This window comes from Podarcis gaigeae, assembly GCF_964106915.1.
Source record: "Podarcis gaigeae genome assembly, chromosome: 4".
NCBI classification, from domain to species: Eukaryota; Metazoa; Chordata; class Lepidosauria; order Squamata; family Lacertidae; genus Podarcis; species Podarcis gaigeae.
In genome coordinates this window covers 65,233,706-65,254,882 of record NC_139677.1, presented here as the reverse complement: position 1 = coordinate 65,254,882, position 21,177 = coordinate 65,233,706, and the positions used below count along the sequence as shown (strand labels likewise).

At 39.4% G+C, this 21,177-nt stretch overlaps 1 protein-coding gene across 5 annotated transcripts in view; it reads right to left on the bottom strand.

Annotated features, from left to right (window-relative positions):
- The window catches only part of CADM2 (cell adhesion molecule 2), a 372,090-nt gene that overhangs the window by 27,742 nt on the left and 323,171 nt on the right, over nucleotides 1–21,177 (bottom strand). For 2 of the 5 annotated variants that reach the window (XM_083737012.1, XM_083737011.1), the window contains one exon: nucleotides 13,912–14,028. The exons of 2 other annotated variants lie outside the window; for them this stretch is intronic. In XM_083737012.1, the coding sequence (XP_083593138.1) occupies nucleotides 13,912–14,028 (117 nt within the window). The remainder of the gene's footprint in view (nucleotides 1–13,911; nucleotides 14,029–21,177) is intronic. One more of the 5 variants, XM_083737013.1, reaches the window with a different exon arrangement.

Here is a 21,177-nt window from a genome sequence, read left to right as displayed (position 1 = left end):
CAATTTTCACAATAGTTTCAAAGAACTTAGCATCAGAAACCATTGGGCCATTCTGAAAGGTCAGTGCCCTAATGTGCCCGGAAGTAAAGAAGTACATGCCTCAGTCACACTCAAACAATTAGCAAATTGGTTCCCTAAGACTTTGCTGCCAGCAACCCCAACAATCACGCTGTGCTTCAAGGGATGTATTATACAACCAAAAGTCCCAAAGGCATTGCGAGTCTATAACAACTCTTGGAAAGTATTTGGCAGAGTGTCAGGCAATGGAGAATAGCCAAAGCCAATGGCTATGAAAGACTCATTTCTTTTCATCACTCCAAGCCCGGAAATATTGGGAACAGATGCTTTAAAGCAAAATCAGGAGCTACAGGATCCAAAAATTTCATAGACTTTGGTAACTTGGAGGTCTGTGAAATGGATTGGCAATGCACGAGCATGCTGCTGCACTCTGAGAAGCAAACTACTGGTTTTCAATTGCCCAGAAGGCAGTCACGCATAGCGAGTTCTGATATATTGTCCAGTCTTTGGTTGCTTATTCTATAAAGCGCTGGAATATAGATCGAGAAACCAGATCAGGCTTGTAAGACCAATGCAGCTTTCCCAATGACGTTAAAACTATTGCAAATTGTGGTTACAAAATGTATGTGTGATGCAAGGAAAGGTAGTTGGCAGGGTAAGATTAATAAAGGAACTGAATTAACCTAGTTTTCTTTTATATTATTATTAACTTGTGTCTCATTTTGGTGCACTAACTTATTGGTTTAAAAGGCACCATTCAAACTGTGCCTTGAATTAAAGTTGAAAAATTCAATATGAATAACACATTTAAACTTGATTCTCTAGAATAAAAAAGTAGAGAGCTAAATAATTGAAAACAATCAAATAACTTCTATGTTATTTGAAATAACCCAATAACTTCTTTTTTATTTGAAACACAGAATGCAATGAAACAAATTAATTAATGAGAGTTTTATCTAGGTTAAGTCTGGCAGGTGGTGAAAAGAGCAGACATTCAGGAAGCATTGGCAGAAACCATAAAAGAGTTTCAACACAAAAGAGTAGTAGTGAAGTGGTACAGATGCAGATTATCCTCTTAAAACAAAAGGTCTTTATAACAAAATCCAGTTACAAAAATAATAAATGAATGATAGTGTAGTTAACCCCCTTGTTGAGGTTGGTCAGGCTGAGAAACATTGACCTAAGGTCACCCACTAAGCTTTAAACCCAGGTTGTTCTAGTCTTAATCCAACTCTCAAGCTTCTACACCTCATTAACAGTTCTATCTTGTACAGGTTTACTCCCATGGGACTCACTCCCTACAAAGTCTTTTTCCAATTGTAGCCTGCAGTTAAAGAGTTTAACAAGTCTGCATTTTAGCCTACGAAAGACTACAAGTTAAGTTAGGAAGGCCCACGTCAGTAAAACACAAAGAATAAGAACCAGACTGGAAAAGACCACGACAAGAATTAATTAAAATAAATTAATAGACCCAAAGAACAATGTTTCTAAGAAATTATAATTATATATGGGAAGGGGAGACACAAGGTGGTAATTATTTAGGGAAGATGAGTCAGAGAGGCTTTTAAAAAATGCAGAAACTTTGACAGAAGTATGAAAAAGACTTAAAACATGTCTAGGGAAGGGAGGGAAGAAAGAGAATTTTTTACAGGGATGTAAATGAGGGGAGGTTCCTTGATTAAAAGAACAATTAATTCTACACACACCTCCAGATTGATGCTATCCAATTCACAGCAGGGTTAGATTACTTGTAATCAAATTTGCAAAAGTTTCATAAATTCCACAAGCTTTTTTTAAGGTGGTAAATTCCATACATGGTGGCTTTGCCTACCACATAGGGGGATCTGCTTGTGTTACATGCAAACAGTAAAAAACACAACCTCATGAGAAACAGGGAGGAGTGGCTCTCAGTTGGAATACTTAGAATCAATTATTTGAATAGGAAAATAGCCCAATGACAGAACACATGCTTTATATCAGGGGTCACCAACATGTTTGGACCAGCTAGTACCAGTCACCAAATGTCTGCCATGGTGAGGGGAGGACATGTCATGGCACAGGACAATGTGGCTGCTGAGTATATAGTCAGGCTTACCATGGGAAGTTAGTTAGGTCTAGATTGTGGAGAACATACAATCTCTCTCTCTTTCACTCTCTCTCTCTCTCTCTCTCTCTCTCTCTCTCTCTCTCTCACACACACACACACACACACACACACAGAGAGAGAGAGAGAGAGAGAGAGAGAGATACTGTTGCTGTGAAAGAGAAGGGAGCTTTCAACAGCACAGTGCCAGGAAAAATACACAAAGTAACCACACCAAATGCACACACTATGACCAAAACAGAATCGGTAGTTATTCTTAACTATGGTTGGTTAAATTGAGCCAATTTCACATCACAAGCTGCGCTGATCACTACCCAGTGACTGGGCAACCCAGTTAGATGGATAGCATATAAATAATAAAATTATTAATTTCAATTAGTCTAAAATGGAAACAAAAACTTCACAACTCCTCCTGGCTGCATCAGAAGGTGAGGGAGAGGTTGAGTATGTGAACCCAAGGCTTACTATGACTTGTGCTCATAGTGCAAACTTGTGGTTTGCTATTATTTGTGAACGAAGCCAGATTTTTTTCCCCAACTCTGTTAACTTCAGGAAACTCATTTAAGGTGTGGATTAGATTTTTAAAAACAGACTTTTAGCTGTAATTTAGTTTTACAATCACATACAGTGCAACTCAGTCTACCATTGTAGACACACTTACTGGCAAGTAAGTCTCGCTGAACGTAGTGGCTCATTTAGCCCAGGGCTGTCGTCTGTGAACTGGTGACACTTACTTGGGAGTAAGGATGCATAGGATAGGTCTTCAAGTAAGGCATTTTTAGCCTGTGCGAATGTAATATGTAGATGTGGCTGTTATGATATACTACATTAAAACCAACCAACTATGTCCTGGTCTTAGTTCAGTACTGTACTAAGGTTGGTTAACTCTTTTTGTTTTAACTGGGACCTTGTGGATAAGAAATCTAAGTAAATTATAACATTTAAAAAGGGGAAATACATGAAGGCAAAACTATTCTCCTTTTAAACTTTAAGTATATGTTCTGGTTTCCAAATTTAGTGAGAATACTGCTGCGTATCACTCTACATTTGGTCTGTTTTGGCAAGTCTGCTGCAAAACTTCCCCTTTTAAAAAGCTGAAATGAAAAAGCATATTTCTGAAGCAGTTTATTATTAAGATGAGCATGAGGCTGTTTCATGTGAAGATTATTGTAGGAAGGATGGGCTACTAGAAATCAGCACCAAATACCGTGGAATTGAATAAAGCTGCTAAATCAACAAACACAGAAATACATTGTTTGCTATAATGGACTTTTCTTGTAAACAAGATATTCAAGGTCATACTGTGTCAATGCTGCCACTATCTTTTTGTTCTAAGGGATATTGCAACCAAGATTGTATCAAGGTCATCTTTCACCCAAAAACATAGTGTAATTAGTATTAATGCAGTATTTCATCAAGCTCACCCTGGAAGTTATCAACAGTGTTTCAAGTGGAGTGTCAGCACAAAAAAGGGCAGACCCTGTAATCTTTCTAGCTTCAAAGGCATAACTGATAACTCAAGCTATATTTATGTCATACACACACACACACACACACACACACACATGAATACAAATATCTAAAGCATAGACTTCCTCTTTTTAACTAACTTCTTTCCTCACGAAATAACTGGAAACATATAAGGAAAATCTAACAAAATTTGTCATATCCTATAACTGTGACAAAAACGAATTCCAATTTGGCTTTCCCCCCATGAGCACCCTATTTCACCTGCCACAAATGTGAGCCCACAAATGTGAAAAACAAGGGCTGTGTAAACATCACCATTTACTGTGGCTCCAGTGCACTCCCACTACTGATTTTTGAATCTGTGTACACACAACATTATCCAGGATGCAGAGTTACGTGTGAAATACTGTATTCTGATCCATTTCCCCCAAAGCCAGCTTTGATTGGACTTGAAAACTGTAGCAGGAAACCAACCAGGCAATTTGCAAGGGGGAAGATATCCCTACTTCTTCTGTACCCACTAGAGTGGACTGACAGCATGCAATGTGGAAACACATCAAAGTGTACTGATGTTTACAGCAAGATGCTGCAACCTGAAGCACAGCTTACAAAACAACCTCACTGTGTTTTGATCCATAAATGTGTGCATAGCCAAAACACAATAGAAATAAATGTTAAAATACTAGGGGCTGCCCTAATAGTGTTCCATGCACCAGAGGACAGAAGGAAAAAAAATAAGAAAAAAAATACCTCCCCCCCAATCCAGGAACAGCAGAAAAGTGAAGAGGAAGAAGTTATTTTCTATCTAGCTGAAGGCTGAACTTCAAGGACCCATCTAACTCTTTTATTCTGTTCTAGAGGTAGAATTAAAACCCAAGCTAGAGTGATAATATTCAAGGAATATTACTCATATGGAAGGTAAGCAATCTGAACTACCAGAATCAATATTCTGAGCCTGAAATTAACGTTTTGTAACATTTCTCATTTTCTGGGAGTAAATCCTGCAGAACTCTATGGGACTTCCTTCTGAGTAATTGTGCACAGAACCTGGGAAACATGTGCTAGACCTAGAAGAATGAATTGATCCAACCTTTATTTCTTTTATTTTGTGTGAAGTAAAGGTTCACCTAAACCAGAAAAGTTAAGGAAATGCTATTTATCGCCTACATTCCTTGCTCCTTTTCTTCCAGGCTCCACTGAAGCACCTCTCACACCTTCCATTGGCATGCAATGTGTGGAACGGGGACCAGCACTGCACCTATCTGTGCTCATTGGAAAGTTTGACAGGGGCCTCTACTTTTGTAGGCTCTTCCATGCAATCAGGGTGAAGAGTCTGACTAAACATCTGGAAGAACTTTCTGACAATAAGAGCTGTTGACAGGGGGACGGACTCCCTTGGGATGTGGTGGGAGGTTTTTAAGCAGATGGCCATCTGTCATGGATGCTTTTGCTGAGACTCCTGCATTGCAGGGGATTGGATTAGGAAGATACCACATGCAGGGAGCCTGTACCAGCTGTTTGGGGGCTTGATGATGAGAGAGTGGAATATCAAAAATAATGGAGACTATCTGCTTGGAGAAGAATTTGAGAACTAGTAAAATTCGTATCTGCTGATGCAAGCATTTCCAGACTCTGAACAGGGGCGAACGAAGGCTAACTGACACCCGGGGCTGCGCACGCATTGCGCTGCTATGTACGACGCACGTGTAGCGTCGCTATGTACGACACATGCGTGACATCACTACATAGGGCGCATGTGCGGTGTTGCTACATAGCGCACATGTGCGCGACACCGTGCATGCATTGTACGTAGTAGTTTGCCGCCAGTGCTGCACGAGCGCCGTACAGACGGTGGCGCGATCCTCTCCTCGCGGCTGCAGAGGGATCCTCCGCTTGCAGCTGTAGCGGCGATGGAGGGATCCCATTACCGTCCGTACGGCGCTTGGGCGGCACCGGTTGCAAACCACTATGCACAGCGCATGTGCAGCGTTGCTACGTACAGTGGATGCGTGTGACACCGTGAATGCATTGTACATAGCGGTTGTACATAGAGCGTTGTACATAGAATGGAGGATCCTCCACATGCAGCTGCGGTGGTGTGATGGCTGCTTGCACCGCCGTGTCTGGGAGCAGCGGGGTGAGCACCCCGCAGAGTGCCTTCTTGTCACCCTCCCAACATAGCACCTGGGGCACACCGCCCCTCTGCCCTCCTTGCGATGCCACTGCCTCTGAAGATTCTTTCCATCACCCAGTCTGATGACCTTTACTACTAAAATGGGTTTCTAATTTCCTTTCCTTTCCATTTTCTTTTTCTTGTGTGGGCAGGTTGGGGGAGGGCACTCTATACCTAAATATTTTGGTTTCACATTTTCTTGAAAGAAGCCAGGTTTGCAAAAATCTGCTGGGGTAGATGGGGTGGCCTTGGTAGTTGCTCCTTCCAGCTTCTGATTAGTTCTTGGTTTGTTTTAGACCCTGTTAAGACTCTGATAGAGATAGCAAATCCTTCTTTCACTGATTCTCGGTTCTATTAGTGGGGAGGCAAGGGGAAAACAGTTTTAAAAAGATGGACCTAGATGAATAAGGAAAAAGCCAAAGAGCAAAGCTTTAAACAAGCTTATAAAAATATTAATGCCGCAGGAAATGAGAAATGCAATATCTCCCATGGAGGTCAAAGCAAGACACCATATCAGTTTAATTAATTAGCTAACAATGATACAGTTATGAAGTATGCTATAAAATAGCTAGCTGTTTAACATGCTGCTGAACACAACTGATTCAAAGGTTAGACACTGATCACTCTCTTTATTATCAGTTGTACATGTGAGGAACCCTATAACAGCTATCTTAAAGATAACTCCTTCCTTATCTCAGACACCATTCAACAGAACTGGCCTCTCTTCTTTGTGTATGACTTTATACTATTGCTTTGTGCTCTCTTTCTCTTAGTATCTCAGAAGTACTAAGGTACTTTAATGAGATCAGGAAGAATAAAAATTGGAGTCACAAGCAAGATCTGGTGTTGTGGAAAACATTTTAATATTAAAGGGGCCCAGGTAATTCTTTTGATTTAACTTCCTCTAATGAAAGGTACACCCTAGTTAGCTTTTACATATAGTTAAAAACAGATTAAAGGATCAGATTCAGCTAAACAGTTGCAGGAGTCAGTACAGGTCCTCCCCGCTTCTCCCCCCTGCCCCCCAACGGCTCAGTGGGTGAGTGTGTATATTGAACCCCTGTAACAGTGTGCAAGGGGATGAGGAGAACATATTGTCTTATGGAAATACTTGCACTTAACTATAATTCTCCCCTAAAGCTGTAATCTTATAGCCACCTACCTGAATATAAGCCCCCTGGAACTCAATGGGGCTTACTTCTGAGTAGACATGTATAAGATAGCAGTGCAAAAGGGAAAAATAGATTTACACAACTTCATATTATGGATTGTTGGGATTCTGTATGGCAAATAAAAATATTAACTTCATGTAAACTAAACTCTATTGGTAAGATGTTAAATACATCTGCTAATTTACTCTAAATAAAGTTTATATTGAGCTCTTCAAATTATGGTTTACAATTTAAAATATTTTTACAAAATCCTGGTGCCTGCACCCCCTCAAAGCAGTGGCCAGAGTGCATGGGGTCACAGGCAGCCAAGGTGGTTTTTCCCTGGCAAAAGCCCATCTGCTCAGGGCCTGGTAATGCAGATTGGGACATCTACTGGGTAAGCTTTCCCAGAAGATGTTTAGCATATAGCTTACCTACTCTGTAGGACCACTGGACTCCAGAATGATAGAGTTAAAGGGGACTTTGTAGGCCATGTAGTTAAATCCCATCCTAAATGCAGGAAATCCAGAACTAAAGCATTTCCTATAGATGGGTATCTAGCCTCTGCCTGAAGGCCTCGATTACCCCTCTAGGTAACTGGTTCTGTTGTCAAAGTGTTCTTAACTGTTAAGAAGCTTCTACTAATGATTAAACAAAATCAACAAAATCAACTCTCCTGTAACTTAAGTCCATTATATCCATTATATCCTGCAATGTCCAGGTATGTTAGGGGTTTCCCAGGTAAAGGTAAGAAAAGGCAAAGGACCCTGGATAGCTAAGTCCAGTCAAAGGTGACTATGGGGTTGCGGCACTCATCTTGCTTTTCAGGCCAAGGGAGCTGGCGTTTGTCCACAGACAGCTTTCCGGTCATGTGGCCAGCATGACTAAACCACTTCTGGCGCAACAGAACACTGTGACAGAAACCAGAGCACACGGAAACGCTGTTTATCTTCTCGCCATAGTGGTACCTATTTATCTACTTGCACTGGTATGCTTTTGAACTGCTAGGTTGGCAGGAGCTGGGACTGAGCAATGGGACCTCACCCCGTCACACGGATTCAAATTGCCAACCTTCCGATCAGCAAGCCCAGGAGGCTCAGTGGTTTAGACCACATTGCCACCCACTCCCTGTAGTTTCCCAGGTTATGGTTGTCTACACTAAAAATGGAAGGAGCCTGAATGAACAGCCCATTGTAGCCTGCCACTTGTTATGTCAAATGTATGTAATTTAAAGAACTGGTATATGTTTAAGGCTGTCTTAGTTGAAGGCACTGGAAATTTGAAAAAGTGCCTCTGTAGCATTCCATTACAATAAAGGTCCATTACTGCGAGCCATTATCAACTCCCATATGGAAACTAGAAAGGAAATCCACAGCAAAAGCCTCTTGAGGCACTCACGTTTCCCTGTCTTTTGGTTCTTCAGTTTTCTTCTGTCTACGCATTTTGGTCCCTGAAATATGTTTGCTGATATGTTTGTTGATCCCTACCCCCACCCCAAGCATAGAAGACAAAATATTTTAAAAGTCTATTTGAAGTTAATGGGTAATATAGAAGCACAAAAGGACTGAACATAAGAGCAAATGCACATCTGACCAAGTGAGTAAAAAGCTAGTCTAAGGAAGTATTTCATGAAATACCATTGTTAATGACCCAAGTAGATTTAGTAACTTTTCAAGGTTGCTTTCTGATCGTTATGCAAATGAAAGTATGCCTGGATTGCAAATCTTTAGAGTCAGCTGTAAATTTTACTTTCCTGTGGAATATAGCATGGGCTGTAAGGAACCACTTCAGTGTGAAATGAGTTAATAGTTAAAATGGGAGCTCTAAAGCACAGTAGCTGTCTATTGTGCAAAATATTCATATTGAAATAGTACCTTTTGTGACTATATATGGAATTCTAGAAAGACAAATTTCATGGCTCTTGAAATACAGGGATTGTGATTAATGATAAATTATGACTTAATGCAAATTTAGAGACCTTATATGAAAATGAAAAGAATTCATGAATTTGTATCTTGCTAGAAGTGGTCACACATCTTACACAGCTTTTGGGGTGAGGAGAGTTAGATGATGTATTTCCAACAGTGCTATTCAGTGCTATTAGTTCTACACTGTGACATTCTTTAAGAATTTTTTTGGGAAAGAAGCCAAACTGGAAATAAAAATTATAGTAGAAAATGCTATGTTACAAAGGGGGGAAAAACAGCTCCGTGTGTAGATACCATATTGGATCATAAGCATAAAGAGTAAAAAACGGTGGTATAACCATAAAGTCCCAGGAAATGTAGGCATAATGTATCGCATATTGGCCATATTCATCATTCCAAGCAATCAGATGTGGAATTATGCAAACCTGTACTGTGATACTTCCTTTAGTTGCGTGAGGTGTGATAAGCCATAAATTGATGATTACGTACAGATTGCAACCCAACTGTTTTAACTAATGTTTGGAACATGTTTTAATAATGAGTTTCACACACAAAAAGGCATTGCGTGCAGTCTGTTGAGACAGCTGAATTAGCTTCCTTTCATTTTCTTTGGGAATTGTTATTTCTTATAGTAGCAAGATCACCACCAGATGGTAAGGAATGCATATGGAAAATTAGCCATAGATACAATGTCAGTGTTGTCAAGTAAGAAACAATCATTCGCCCGAACTAAAATCAATTGCATCCACTGGTCTTTATATAGGATTTGTTCTCATAAAAGGCAACAAACACTTTCTAAGATGCTGATAGGCTTAATTCAGATGAATCTCATAGGCAGTGGTGGCTGGATGGTACATAGTACAAGCCACAATATTGCCCTGCCAAGGGGAATGATAAGAAAAAAAAACGTAGATCTTCACAAAAACCAGAAAGTCACAATCCTTCCAGTCTCATATACTCCTTAGCCTTCCATTTTACATCAACAGCATTGCTCAGCCAAGTCTAATCAAATTCCTGTCCATCCCAACTGTCTCCAGTTAGAAGAACCAATTTTTATTATTATTATTAAAGCATTTTCTTTGTGTTTGCACAAGCAGTTTCCCACCCACTCCTGTTGTCACAAGAGCAGGACACAGGAGCTAACATACAGCTACAGCACACAGATAGTCCTTGTATGACATTAGCAGGTCTGCCTCAGGATATGTGATCTCAGGATGCTTAGAGCTGTTTCCTGGAAGGCCACAGCTCACCAGGAGAAGCAGCAAAGAGTGATTTCTACTTTGCGGTACTTGTTTTGCAGCACTGGTAGAGAAAGAGCACACACACAAGCAAGGAATGCTGAACACAGCAGGAGTCCTTTTCTATAATAAATGTTTTAATAGGTACCTATATTTATAATATAACAAATATTAAGGAAATATATTTTCCTGAATGAGGGGACAGGGAAAATAAATGGTGGTTGGCTTGTGCATGTTTTGCAACCAATTCTGTATTAAAAGCTACAGCAGCTGATAGGTGAGACAGGGCATGCTGATCTGAGCCATATGGAATTCCAGAGTAATTTTCAAAATACTTTCAAAAGAAGGGGTGGGTGTGCATGGTGGTTTGTCCTCAGCACACAATGAAAACTATATAATGAAGGTAATTAGATGCACCACTGAGAGGAGGGGAATTCCACAGCTCAGAAGCTGCCACAGTGAGCCCACTGAAGGCTGTACAAAGGGGCCCCATCCAAGATAGTCTGTAGGGAAGAAGGCAGTTTTTCAGGAATTTCATGTCTGGGTTGTTTAGGGTTTAAGCACTGTAGTAGATTGTCTTAGGAAAGACAGAATAAACCCGGGAACTAAACAAACTACAAAAATATTGTTATAGATAGGGGGCGGAGGCTAAACCCTAGAAATTAACAAATGGTAGGATTTTGATTATTTGGGGCATGAAGGGAGAAATACAAGCCACAGACGAATTCCTGAGCTAGCCTATGCAAAATGGCCTGGCCAAGCTAGGGCTATTAAGAAACAATACAGGGCCATTGAGAGCCATTGGCAATGCAAGAGAACTGTCCTCCCCCCTAGCAATGAGGTGTGAAGAGAGATGGGTTTGGAAGCTTGCCATGGTAACTGGGTGTGAGGTGACAGGAAAAGAGAGTGTTCTGGGAAGAAGGAAGAGAAAAAGACTAGGATACATCTTGGGAAGGCTGGCTGAAGGCTGGCAGGAAGAGATGCTTTGAACTTCATGGCTGCACTGCTGTGGGGGTTAAGCCCCTTTTGAAATAACCATGCTGTAAGATCTGGCTTCCCTCCATGCAGTCAGAAGGTGTAAATAGGTACCATATTTCTTTAAGTTATTACAGTCTCCACCGTGTCTCAATTCTTCAAAGGAACACAGACCCTGGGTGACTGTCTGGAACCCCCCTGGGATCTTGCTATCGCTCGACAGTGAGTGAGGGTGGCACCCAACTTTTGTAACAATATATAGAAAGGATTTCCAAAGATATTGAAATAAAAACAGCGTGCTTACGTTTGTGCATTAAAGCAGCATAATGTCTAATCCAACACTAGTTAAACATTATATTTTGTCTCCACTGATTGGCTCAGCCATCTGGTATACAAGTGGGAGAATTATCCACTGGGTCTCCCTGGGTGATCTTGCATACTATTTTTTATGTTCCTCAAATACTTCGAGTAACTGCTCAGTGCTAAAATTATGAGTATATCTACTTGCTAGAAGCAAAGATGGTACTTTCCCATCCATCTGATGAAAACAAACTGTTCCGCCTAGTAACTGATAGTCTTTCCTTTTATAGTTCTAGGTACTTAGTTGTCTCTGCAGAGGAATAGATAAACTAAGAAAAGAAGAGGCAGCACATGTAGGAAACAATCCTATGTCTGCGTAAAGTTGCCCTCCATTCAACAGCAGGCCTGCTGTTCTGCCTAAGCCTGGAAGACGGAAAACAAGCCTTTAAAAAAGTGAGCCAGGCTGCTAGGTCATGTGGCTGAGTTGAATAGGCTTGGGACACAGCCTCTATGGGCCAGCCCCCAGCACACCCTGGAATACACATTTTTGAGGATGCATACTAGCCTCAGTTAAGTCAGTTTCAGCTCAGCTACCTGAGCTGGAATAAGTGAGTTATGCTGGCGTATCTTTGGCTGAGCTGGGGCTGGGATTTAACAACAGCTGAGCCTGGCTGAGCTAGGAAACAGCCAGCTGAGACAGAGATCCACTGCATCCTAAACTTTTCATCCCAGCAGAACTGGCCATAAAATTGCCCCCTTAAGTGTTAAATCTTTATTTCTCTGAATTTCCCCAAAGAAGAACCAGAAAGGCCCAAAATGTGTTGGAATAATCAGTATCTCTTTTGTCTATCCCATTGCACATACTTGGTTTAATAAAATAACCTTTAAGGTTATTGTTTAATAAAAATTCTAGGTTTGTGATTTATTTCCAGCTAATATTCCTAATTCAATGCAGCTTGACACATATAACAAACAATTATCTATGTACTGTTTACCATTTTCAATAAATAAAGCTATCATATTCTACTGAGATAGCTCAGTCAGTAGAGCATGTGTCTCTTAATCTCAAAATTGTGGGATTCAGCCCCGTGATGGGCAAAAGATTCCTGCACTGCAAAAGCTTGGACCAGATGACCCTCGTACTCTATTCCAACTCTCTAGTTGTATGATTCTATGAAGTGGCAAGAGGATCATACTGTGACTGGAGAGACCCAGATTCAAGTCTGCCATCAGCCATACAGCTTAGGGGTCAGCCAGCGTTTCACAGGCCAAATGACAGCATGGCTGTGAGGAAAAAAGTGACAGGGGAGTGTATGCATGTATTTTGCCTTGAGTTCATTGGAAGAGGAATGGAAGATAAATATAAGTAATACAATATATAAATATGCACACACCTATACATGTGTGAATGTATGTATGTTTGTAATATATGTTCCATTCTTACCTATGCAAGTAAATTTTCCCTGGTTGCTTATATTTTTATTAGATTTATATAACAACCTTCATCACAAGATCTCAGGGTGGTTCACAAGATAAGGGTATTAGATAAAAGCACAAATAAATAGTTAAAACAAAAATGTAGTTGCAAATTAACGTATATTAGTGGTTATAGTGACCTATCAGTATGTACCATTACTTAGGAAATATGAAATGCAAATGGGAAATTTGCTTCAAGTTTATGCATTTAAAGTCAACCACTTTTCTTGGTTGTTTAACTGTGTAATCCTTTAATGTCAGCTCAAAAGTAAGGACCACTGAGTTCAAGGAGGCTTACTCCCATTCAGCAGCCTTGTTAAGTACAACATCCGCACAGCCAAAAAGGTAAGGGATTATTGTGTGGATGAGTTACTAATCTCCACTGGCATCACTAGTCCAGCCATATATTTTGCACTTCCTATGGAAATGGATGTGCTGAGTGTGTGGGAAAGTGACTGCCATTTTACACCACCACCAGCAGTAGGAAACAGTAATTTCCCAATAAAAGAAACATTACTTTCAAAAGGTTATCTGGATTATCCATTGCAGGAACAGCTACAGATTTCTAGAGCAAGAAATCTGTGGTCTGGGAAGGCCTTTTACACAGCTACAGAAGGGAACAGAATTATTGTAAAATTAAACTATAAACATGAATGAAATAGTTTCTAAATAAATATAAGGTTAAATCCAAACCACTTACACGTTCACAGCATATTAGCAACAGAAAGCAAACTTATCGTTTTAAGAGACAATGTTAATTCAAAATTAAGTATGTTTCCTTCCAACAAAAGTTTAATATGATAATCTTAAATGAAGCAATTACTTATAACAGCAGTTAAAACACCCATCAACATTCATAAATATCATTAGACAAAGATGCACAATGTGCTGTTAAATCATTCACAACTATGTTAATTGCTGACAATTAAACTGGATGTCCCCATGTATATTAAACTGAACATAAATTTGCAATATGCACAATCTCCCTTTATCATCTTGATCATACTTAGTGCGCATATACCTGTGGTTGCCTATTTATATTGTGATTTGCAGGCCAAAACAAAGAAGCATACTGTACCTCGTGTGTTGATGGCTGTTGCCGATGGGACTGTGCTTGTTAAGGCTACAGTGGTTGTGACTGTTGCAGTGGTAAGGGAGGGGATGACAGTGGTGGGAAGCAAAATGTTGGAAACATCTGGTGAGTGGAAAAAAATATAAAATAAAATCATATCATGCAAACAGAGAAGCAGCATAACAATGATTCAATTTGTAAATACACATGTGTAGAAAATGTTCAAATTAAAACATGCTTAGCACAGACCAACAAAGGTACGGTAGTGCACTTTGAAATTCTTGACATTAGATCACACTCTCTCTTATTCTATTCAAACAGCAACAGACAGAATTTTAAACAACCAAAAAGGACTTGTTCAAATGATTCATGTTTCCACAAAGTGGGAGAGTGAATCTGTGACAAGAATCCTTCTCTTCACTAAGCCATTTTTAAATGCCTCATACAGTAACAAAGCAAATATAGATGCAACAACATGCTGTGTCAGTGTGGGAAGATGAAAACACAACACTGTCATGCTAAAATAAACACACATGTTAACAAGAGATGGCTGTATGTTAAAACACCTACTTTCAGACAGACTCAATGAAAGAAAACGGGGGTGAATGGCTACTAACTCTAAAAGCTGCTTTATTTGATTTGCTTCTCTTCTTCCACATTTTGTTATAGGAAACAGTCTGCCAAGATCCAGAGCAAAGAACACATCAAAATCTTTACCAACAGCCACTGTGAATAAGGGTTACTCAACATAAAGCAATATTTCAGTCAACTTAATTGTATCATTTGAGGACCAACTGTAGAAACTATTCATAGTAATGTTACCATATGTATGATCCATAAAGGAACCTCACCAATAGAAAAACCGAACAAGCATTATCAGTTCTTAGGTTATTTTCCAAATTGAGTAAGTGCACATCTACACACAAAGCTTAAAGGCCCTGTTGCTAAGTCACATCATAAATTCCCTGTAGCAAAAACCTTTTGTGATTTTAATATATAGAGGACAATAAAGAGAGAAGTAGGAGGGAGAGAGAAAAAACACCTCTAAAATCTGCACTGCCTAGAGCACTGAAGATCAATGTTCCTTTGTCTAGGAAGACACTGAAAATAAGAAAGAAAAGGCACAGTGGAAAACAACTTCAAATACTGTGAAGCTCAGTTAAACATCTAGGATGCTACATGACTAAAACCAAGCTTCAGAGGAATATGGTTGCACTCACACAGATACAAACACCATCACTACAGAAGCAGCTAATGGTGGTATCTGTGCAACAAGGGTTTACAAAAAATGGTAATGCAAATAAGAACCACAGCTTTATTTTCAAGTTTCAAGTTCAGGAACAACTTGTATTAGGCAATAGTATTAATAAAATAATACAGAACATATATCCATAGTACAAAAATCCATAATATAAAAAGGACTTTGTCAAGGTCCTGATCATTAAAACACAGTTTCCCTTATGCATCTCTGACAGCTCCAATTCGAATATTATTTTGATTTTCTTAAAATCCAATTTGCCAACGTTGATGATGTAAGAGATAGTTATCTGAGACACTAACTCAAATCCAGCTTAATTTCAGATTAAACCTCTGAATTTTATCTTATAGCAATTTTATCTAACTCATTTTTCCTGATTTTTTCTTTTTTGCAGCCAGTGCATACAGGGCCACTATGTATGTTATGAAACTGTTACTGCCACTCAAAGGAAACTGAACTATTGTTTGCTTGTGCAAACAAAGGTTTCAGAAAGTGATCCCTTGGCTCTCTATATAAGGGGCAGGTTAACAGACAATGAGTGATGTATTCCATCTGAGGTTGACTACAAATAAAAATCTATCTGCATATTGAACCCTGTTGTAGCAGCCATCCAAAAGTGTAGAAGCATTTCTTAAGGAAACTGTTAAGACTTTGGTTAGATAACTAGCTCTAAAATGCTCTGTTCTCAAGAGTGGCTACCATTGGGAGAGGGGCAGAATGGGGTTTCTAATTACAGTAGTTGCCGATTCTATCCAGAAGAACCAATCCCTTAGTTGACACTTATTCAAGGTCATTCCAAAGCTCCGTTCTGGAAAATAATAGTAGTCAAAAACATATTGACAAGCTGCTTCCCAGAGTTGGTTATCACCCAATTCCACATAGCGCAGAGCAAGAAAACACTCAATAGGCATAGTAGCAATGTTATAAAATATTATTTAACTCAGCACAGTTAAGGCTATTGCCTTAATTGTTGGCCACTCAGATTCTGTACAAAGAAGAGTAGCTGATATCCCTGATAGTAGGGAGCATAGCTTCCCACCCCCAAAAAATTTCTGCAGCGTTTTCAAAACTTTAATAGGGTTCAAATCAGAGTCCCAGATTTCAACGCCACAGAGCACTTGAGTAAGCACTTTGCTACCAAATATCTTTAGGGCAGGTTCAATCAGCTGCCGTCCCTTATTGTAATAGAATTTCATAATACACAATAGAATTACATGTCTGGACAGACTGGGTGAAATTTATTTTTGTTAGCAGCCATCGATAACAGTACAGCAAGAGGGGACTGCCTGATGTTACGTATACCTTTTAGTTTGCCAATCAACCAATCTTACAATGAGAAATGGACCATGTACATTTGTCTTAAGGACCTCATGTATGACCACATAAGGGGACATGTGCTGCTCTGCCCCTTCCCAACTACAACTTTACACCAGTGTAACTTCTCTTCAACCACAGTCATGCTAGAAGCAATGCTGAGTCTGGTTTCTTGGCCTGCAGTTGTTCTGTCACGGCCATATGTTACCTTGAAGTGGGGCTTAATATTACCAAGTTACACTACTTTAATAGGCCTATAAAAGAATGATGGATAATTTCCAGTGCTCTCCTCCATTTCAATGTTTATTGGGCATGAACTAGGTAATATAGTAGTCCTTAGTGGTCCTTAGCAAATCAACCCAATTTTAATATGCTCAGAGTGTTAACAAGGTATTGTCGCAGTTTCTGTCTGGGGCATGTAAAACATAACAATGTCATGCTTATTGATGAAGTCCACTGATATTACGAGTAAAAACAACTACTCCTGCTTTATAGATCCCAGAGTTGCAGGAATATTTCTGGTCTTTTGACACATACTGGTTTCTTATGAGAAGAAGTAATGACTCTAGCCAGGATTTCTAAATTAATGCCTGTTTCGAAATGTAAAGTATGTTAGCTATATAACCTATAAACTAGGCACCTGAGCACCATTTGTTAAGCTTCTTTGCTTCAAGCCTTCACCTAGTTACACTTATTTACATCCTACTGCATTTAATCAGTAGGATTACTGCATGATCCTAAACATGTTTACTTGAAGCAAATCCCACTGAGTTTAGCAATACTTGCTTGGTGGCAGGTAGGCTAAATATTGCAGCCTTGTGCATACATAGCTAAGGCATAGTGTTTCAGCCTTTGTCACAAAGAGTATGATACAACTAGCATGATATTTTGAAAAGGTTCTCATTCAAAATGTAGCTTTTGCTATAATCATGTGGAAAATGGGAAGAGTTCATGAATAGTTACCATGAATTTCTGCATACAGAGCCATCAGCAACTCCCTACAAATACAGGCCACTTCCCTAGTTTCAGGTGGGATTCAGTCATATTTCAGAAAATTCAGGTTGCACAATTAAAGTTGACTGGGAAGTCTTGAGCAACAAACGCACTTCCTCAAAACAACTGACTTTTTGGTATAAGGAAAATGATGGCAAAATGCACTAGGAAGTGTGGGATAAAAATTGCTTGATGCAACATCATATAACCCAGCCACAATGAGATCAGAATGAGTGTTAAATAAGAGGCATAGCCTGTAAGAAAGAGTGTTGCTCACCCACTATGCATTTTGTATATGATGGGTGTGTGGGTGCCATATAATCTTACAAGAAACATATCTCATACTTTCCATGTATTGTCTCAGTGATAATAAACAGAACTCACAACATAAAATACATTTAACTGCTCATACACAATACCAAAAGGATAAGCAACCCGACCATTTAATCATAATCACTATTATGTCAATAGGTTGCTTTATGAAATATCAACTACAGAGAGGATGATTGTTTTAGTCTGATACATGATTTTCTTTAGAAGTATGATATTGCTACAAATATATTGATGTATGGTGATATTGATCATTAAGAGACTTGATCCTAAGTACTGTGAGCAGAGCTGTGGACCCATTTCCTTCCCACTGCAGCCACCCCTTGCCCTTAGCTATTCTTGAAGGTTGGGGACCCTCTTCTTCAGAATATCATTCAGTACAATGGAGGGGAGAAAGGGAGAACTGGCAGAAGTGTGCCCCTTGCATCAACTTAAGTCTCTTCCTCTTTAGCTAGAGCATTACTGCCGAGAACTCTGTTTTATATATCTTGGTAGACTTCCAATACTAGGGTTCTTACTATCAAAAGATAAAATCCAATTATTCAAATTTATGGCTGTTCTTCTATTTGCTCACCCACCCCTCATTCAATTTCTCTGTATATAAAAATGTAAACAGAAGCTGCAGCTGCCTGCCAAAGTAATTCTGCACTTGTGGCATTTCTTTTTTAAAAAATCTACCAGCAAAGGAGCGCATGAGTTGGACAATAGCAACTCTAAGCAATATGCAGGGCCTGACCTCACTCAGAATTGAAATGAATCAATTTCCAGATGCTCTTCCCACACATTTTCGATACTGTGTAGCTCATTGACCCATAACACCCAAATATCCTTTGGTGAAAGGAGGCAGTGGTTCATCCAGAGGGCAGTAGCCTACCTGGCCACCATATAAAATACTTGAGGAATATCCCTCCCCTGGATATTCGTACCCCCCCCCCCCAACTTTACTGAACAAGTGAGGAAATGATTCCTGAACATTCAGAGCAAAAGAGGCACAGTGACAATATGTTGCTATATGCTTTCTAAAAATGTGAACAACATCAATAAACTTAAAACAGTAATAGCTTTGTTTCAAATTACATAATCATTTGTCCCTGGATTTAATGTACACAAATAAGGCATTCGTGGCTCCACTTTTAAAATGAATATAATACTAATCAGCTAAAGAGGTTATTGGAAATAAAACCAATTTTTCAAAAGGAGGATGGGACAGAGGGCATTCCTCTCCTTTTACCTCCCCTCCATCCTACTAGTTTCCTGGGTTGGTAGACCTGACTTTAGACAAAGCTCTGTTCAACCTTGGGAGATTTCAGGAAGAGTGAAGGGGCTGCAGGAGGCTTCTTGAACGTGACTCTGTCAGCTCTGTTATTACTTTTCTGTTAGAGCTCAGAAGAACGGGGTTCCACACCAGAGTTTAATGTGGATTTGAAACCTGAGACCCACTGTGGGCATGTGCACAAGTATTTGTTACCAGACCAGCAATAATTGAAGTACAAAGTGTGTGCGTGCGGGTTGATAGATAGATAGATGATAGAGATAGTGTTTCTCTCTCACTCCTCCACTTCTTTTGTCACTAAGCCATTACTGAGGAACATGTCAGGCTCAGGAGATGAATAGATTCATCCCTTGAGCAAAAGGAACTCCAACTTCCTCAAGGACTTCTTGATCAAATGGGAAGGGCAAGCTCGATCCCATCTATTTGGATCCCTATAGTTGAGTTTGGACTAAGCTAATGGAGAGCAAGCAGCAGGACATGTGCTTAATACCCTCAATTTGTGGAGCTTGAGAAAGGATGCCTGCATGGTGCTCTCTGGTGCCAGATCAGCACCCAATGCATAAATTGTTCATCTGCAATGCATTAATTCCAATGGGATGTACATTTATATGAATGTGCATTCTGGTGTGATAAATTATTAGCCCACTTGTGCCAGCAATGGGGAACTTTCATTTCAGCCCCCTCACCACCTCAGACTACTAAACATGAATTTCTCAACAAGGGGAGGTAAAGGAGGAGGAGGAGGAATGGGATTTTTTAAATTGAACATTGTAGTCCTCACCCCACCTCCAAATACCAAATTCGCATTGAAAATCAGATCTCATATTAGTCATAACAGATTTCTGTGGGAGCTACTTTACAACCTGCTCTATATACACACGGCATACATAACTTGATATACGTAAGATTTAGTACTTATATGGAGCCAAAATAGATTATGCATTCTTAAAATAGCTTATGAATTGTTTTTGGCAGAGTTCTGTTAAAATATAAATGCATTTTTTGTGGTAAAAAACCCCCAAACCATTAAAGCAAGGAGCAGAACATCTGAATTTTCTGGTTTGCCCTTTGTGACATTTTAACCTTTTTTTCACAAAGTTGTCAGCCATAAAATGCAACAGTGATTCAGTTTTCATGTGCAGTGTAAAAATAAACTTGAACAACTTTTGCACATGTTGTTGCAAGAGAACTAAATTATATACTGTAATGAGTGAAAATATAAACCCAGTACTAATAAAATACAGGTTGTGAATGACTAAAACAGATGTTTTAATACTTAATACTTAGATGTTTTACCCTTTCCCCAAACTATTATCTCAAATATGTATATTCTCCAATATCAAGCAAATGAGCTAAGCCAGCTCCTCCTCTCCTATTCAGTGCTATGAAGTGGACATCTCCCCACCCTCTTACCTTCTCTAACTCTAAAAAAGACATGGATTCTGGCATTATTTATAGGATGAAAACTGATACTCTCTAGTAAAGCAGAACTTCAACATCTGGAAAGGTAAAAACTATCAATATTAGAAAACTGAGGCAACAGTGCATGTCAAAGATGGAAATATTACACATTCAATGCTCCAGTGGTCCAAACGAGAGAGCTTCTAAAAAATGCAATAATCTCAATATTAATTTATGTTTTAGTTAGTTGAAAATAATTTGTGTCGGAAATGCAATGAAAATTTCACTATTGTGATTTAGCCAATTGTTAAGCAGATATTGGAGGCTTACTCAACAGGATGCAGGAATGTTGAAATTAAGGCCTCATTTTATTGCCTATCATTAAATTATTCTAATCCAGCAAAATTAGCTTTTTTAATTTGAGATTTAACTCAGTCACTAATTAAATCAATGGGAGAGCTAAAAAGCTGATTTCTCCACATACTGAAAATATGTTTACAAGTATAATCAATTGGATACTGTAGGCCTGCACTGAGTACTAGTGTGCTTCTAAGCCCAACTCAAGGTGTTTCCCTGTAATACAAAGCCCTAAACAACTCCAGTCTCATATATTTGCAGGGGTTTCCATCCTATATAGACTGGTCAGGTGTTGGATCTGCAGAGGAGGCTCTGCTGGGATTTCCATCGCCATGTGAAATTTGTC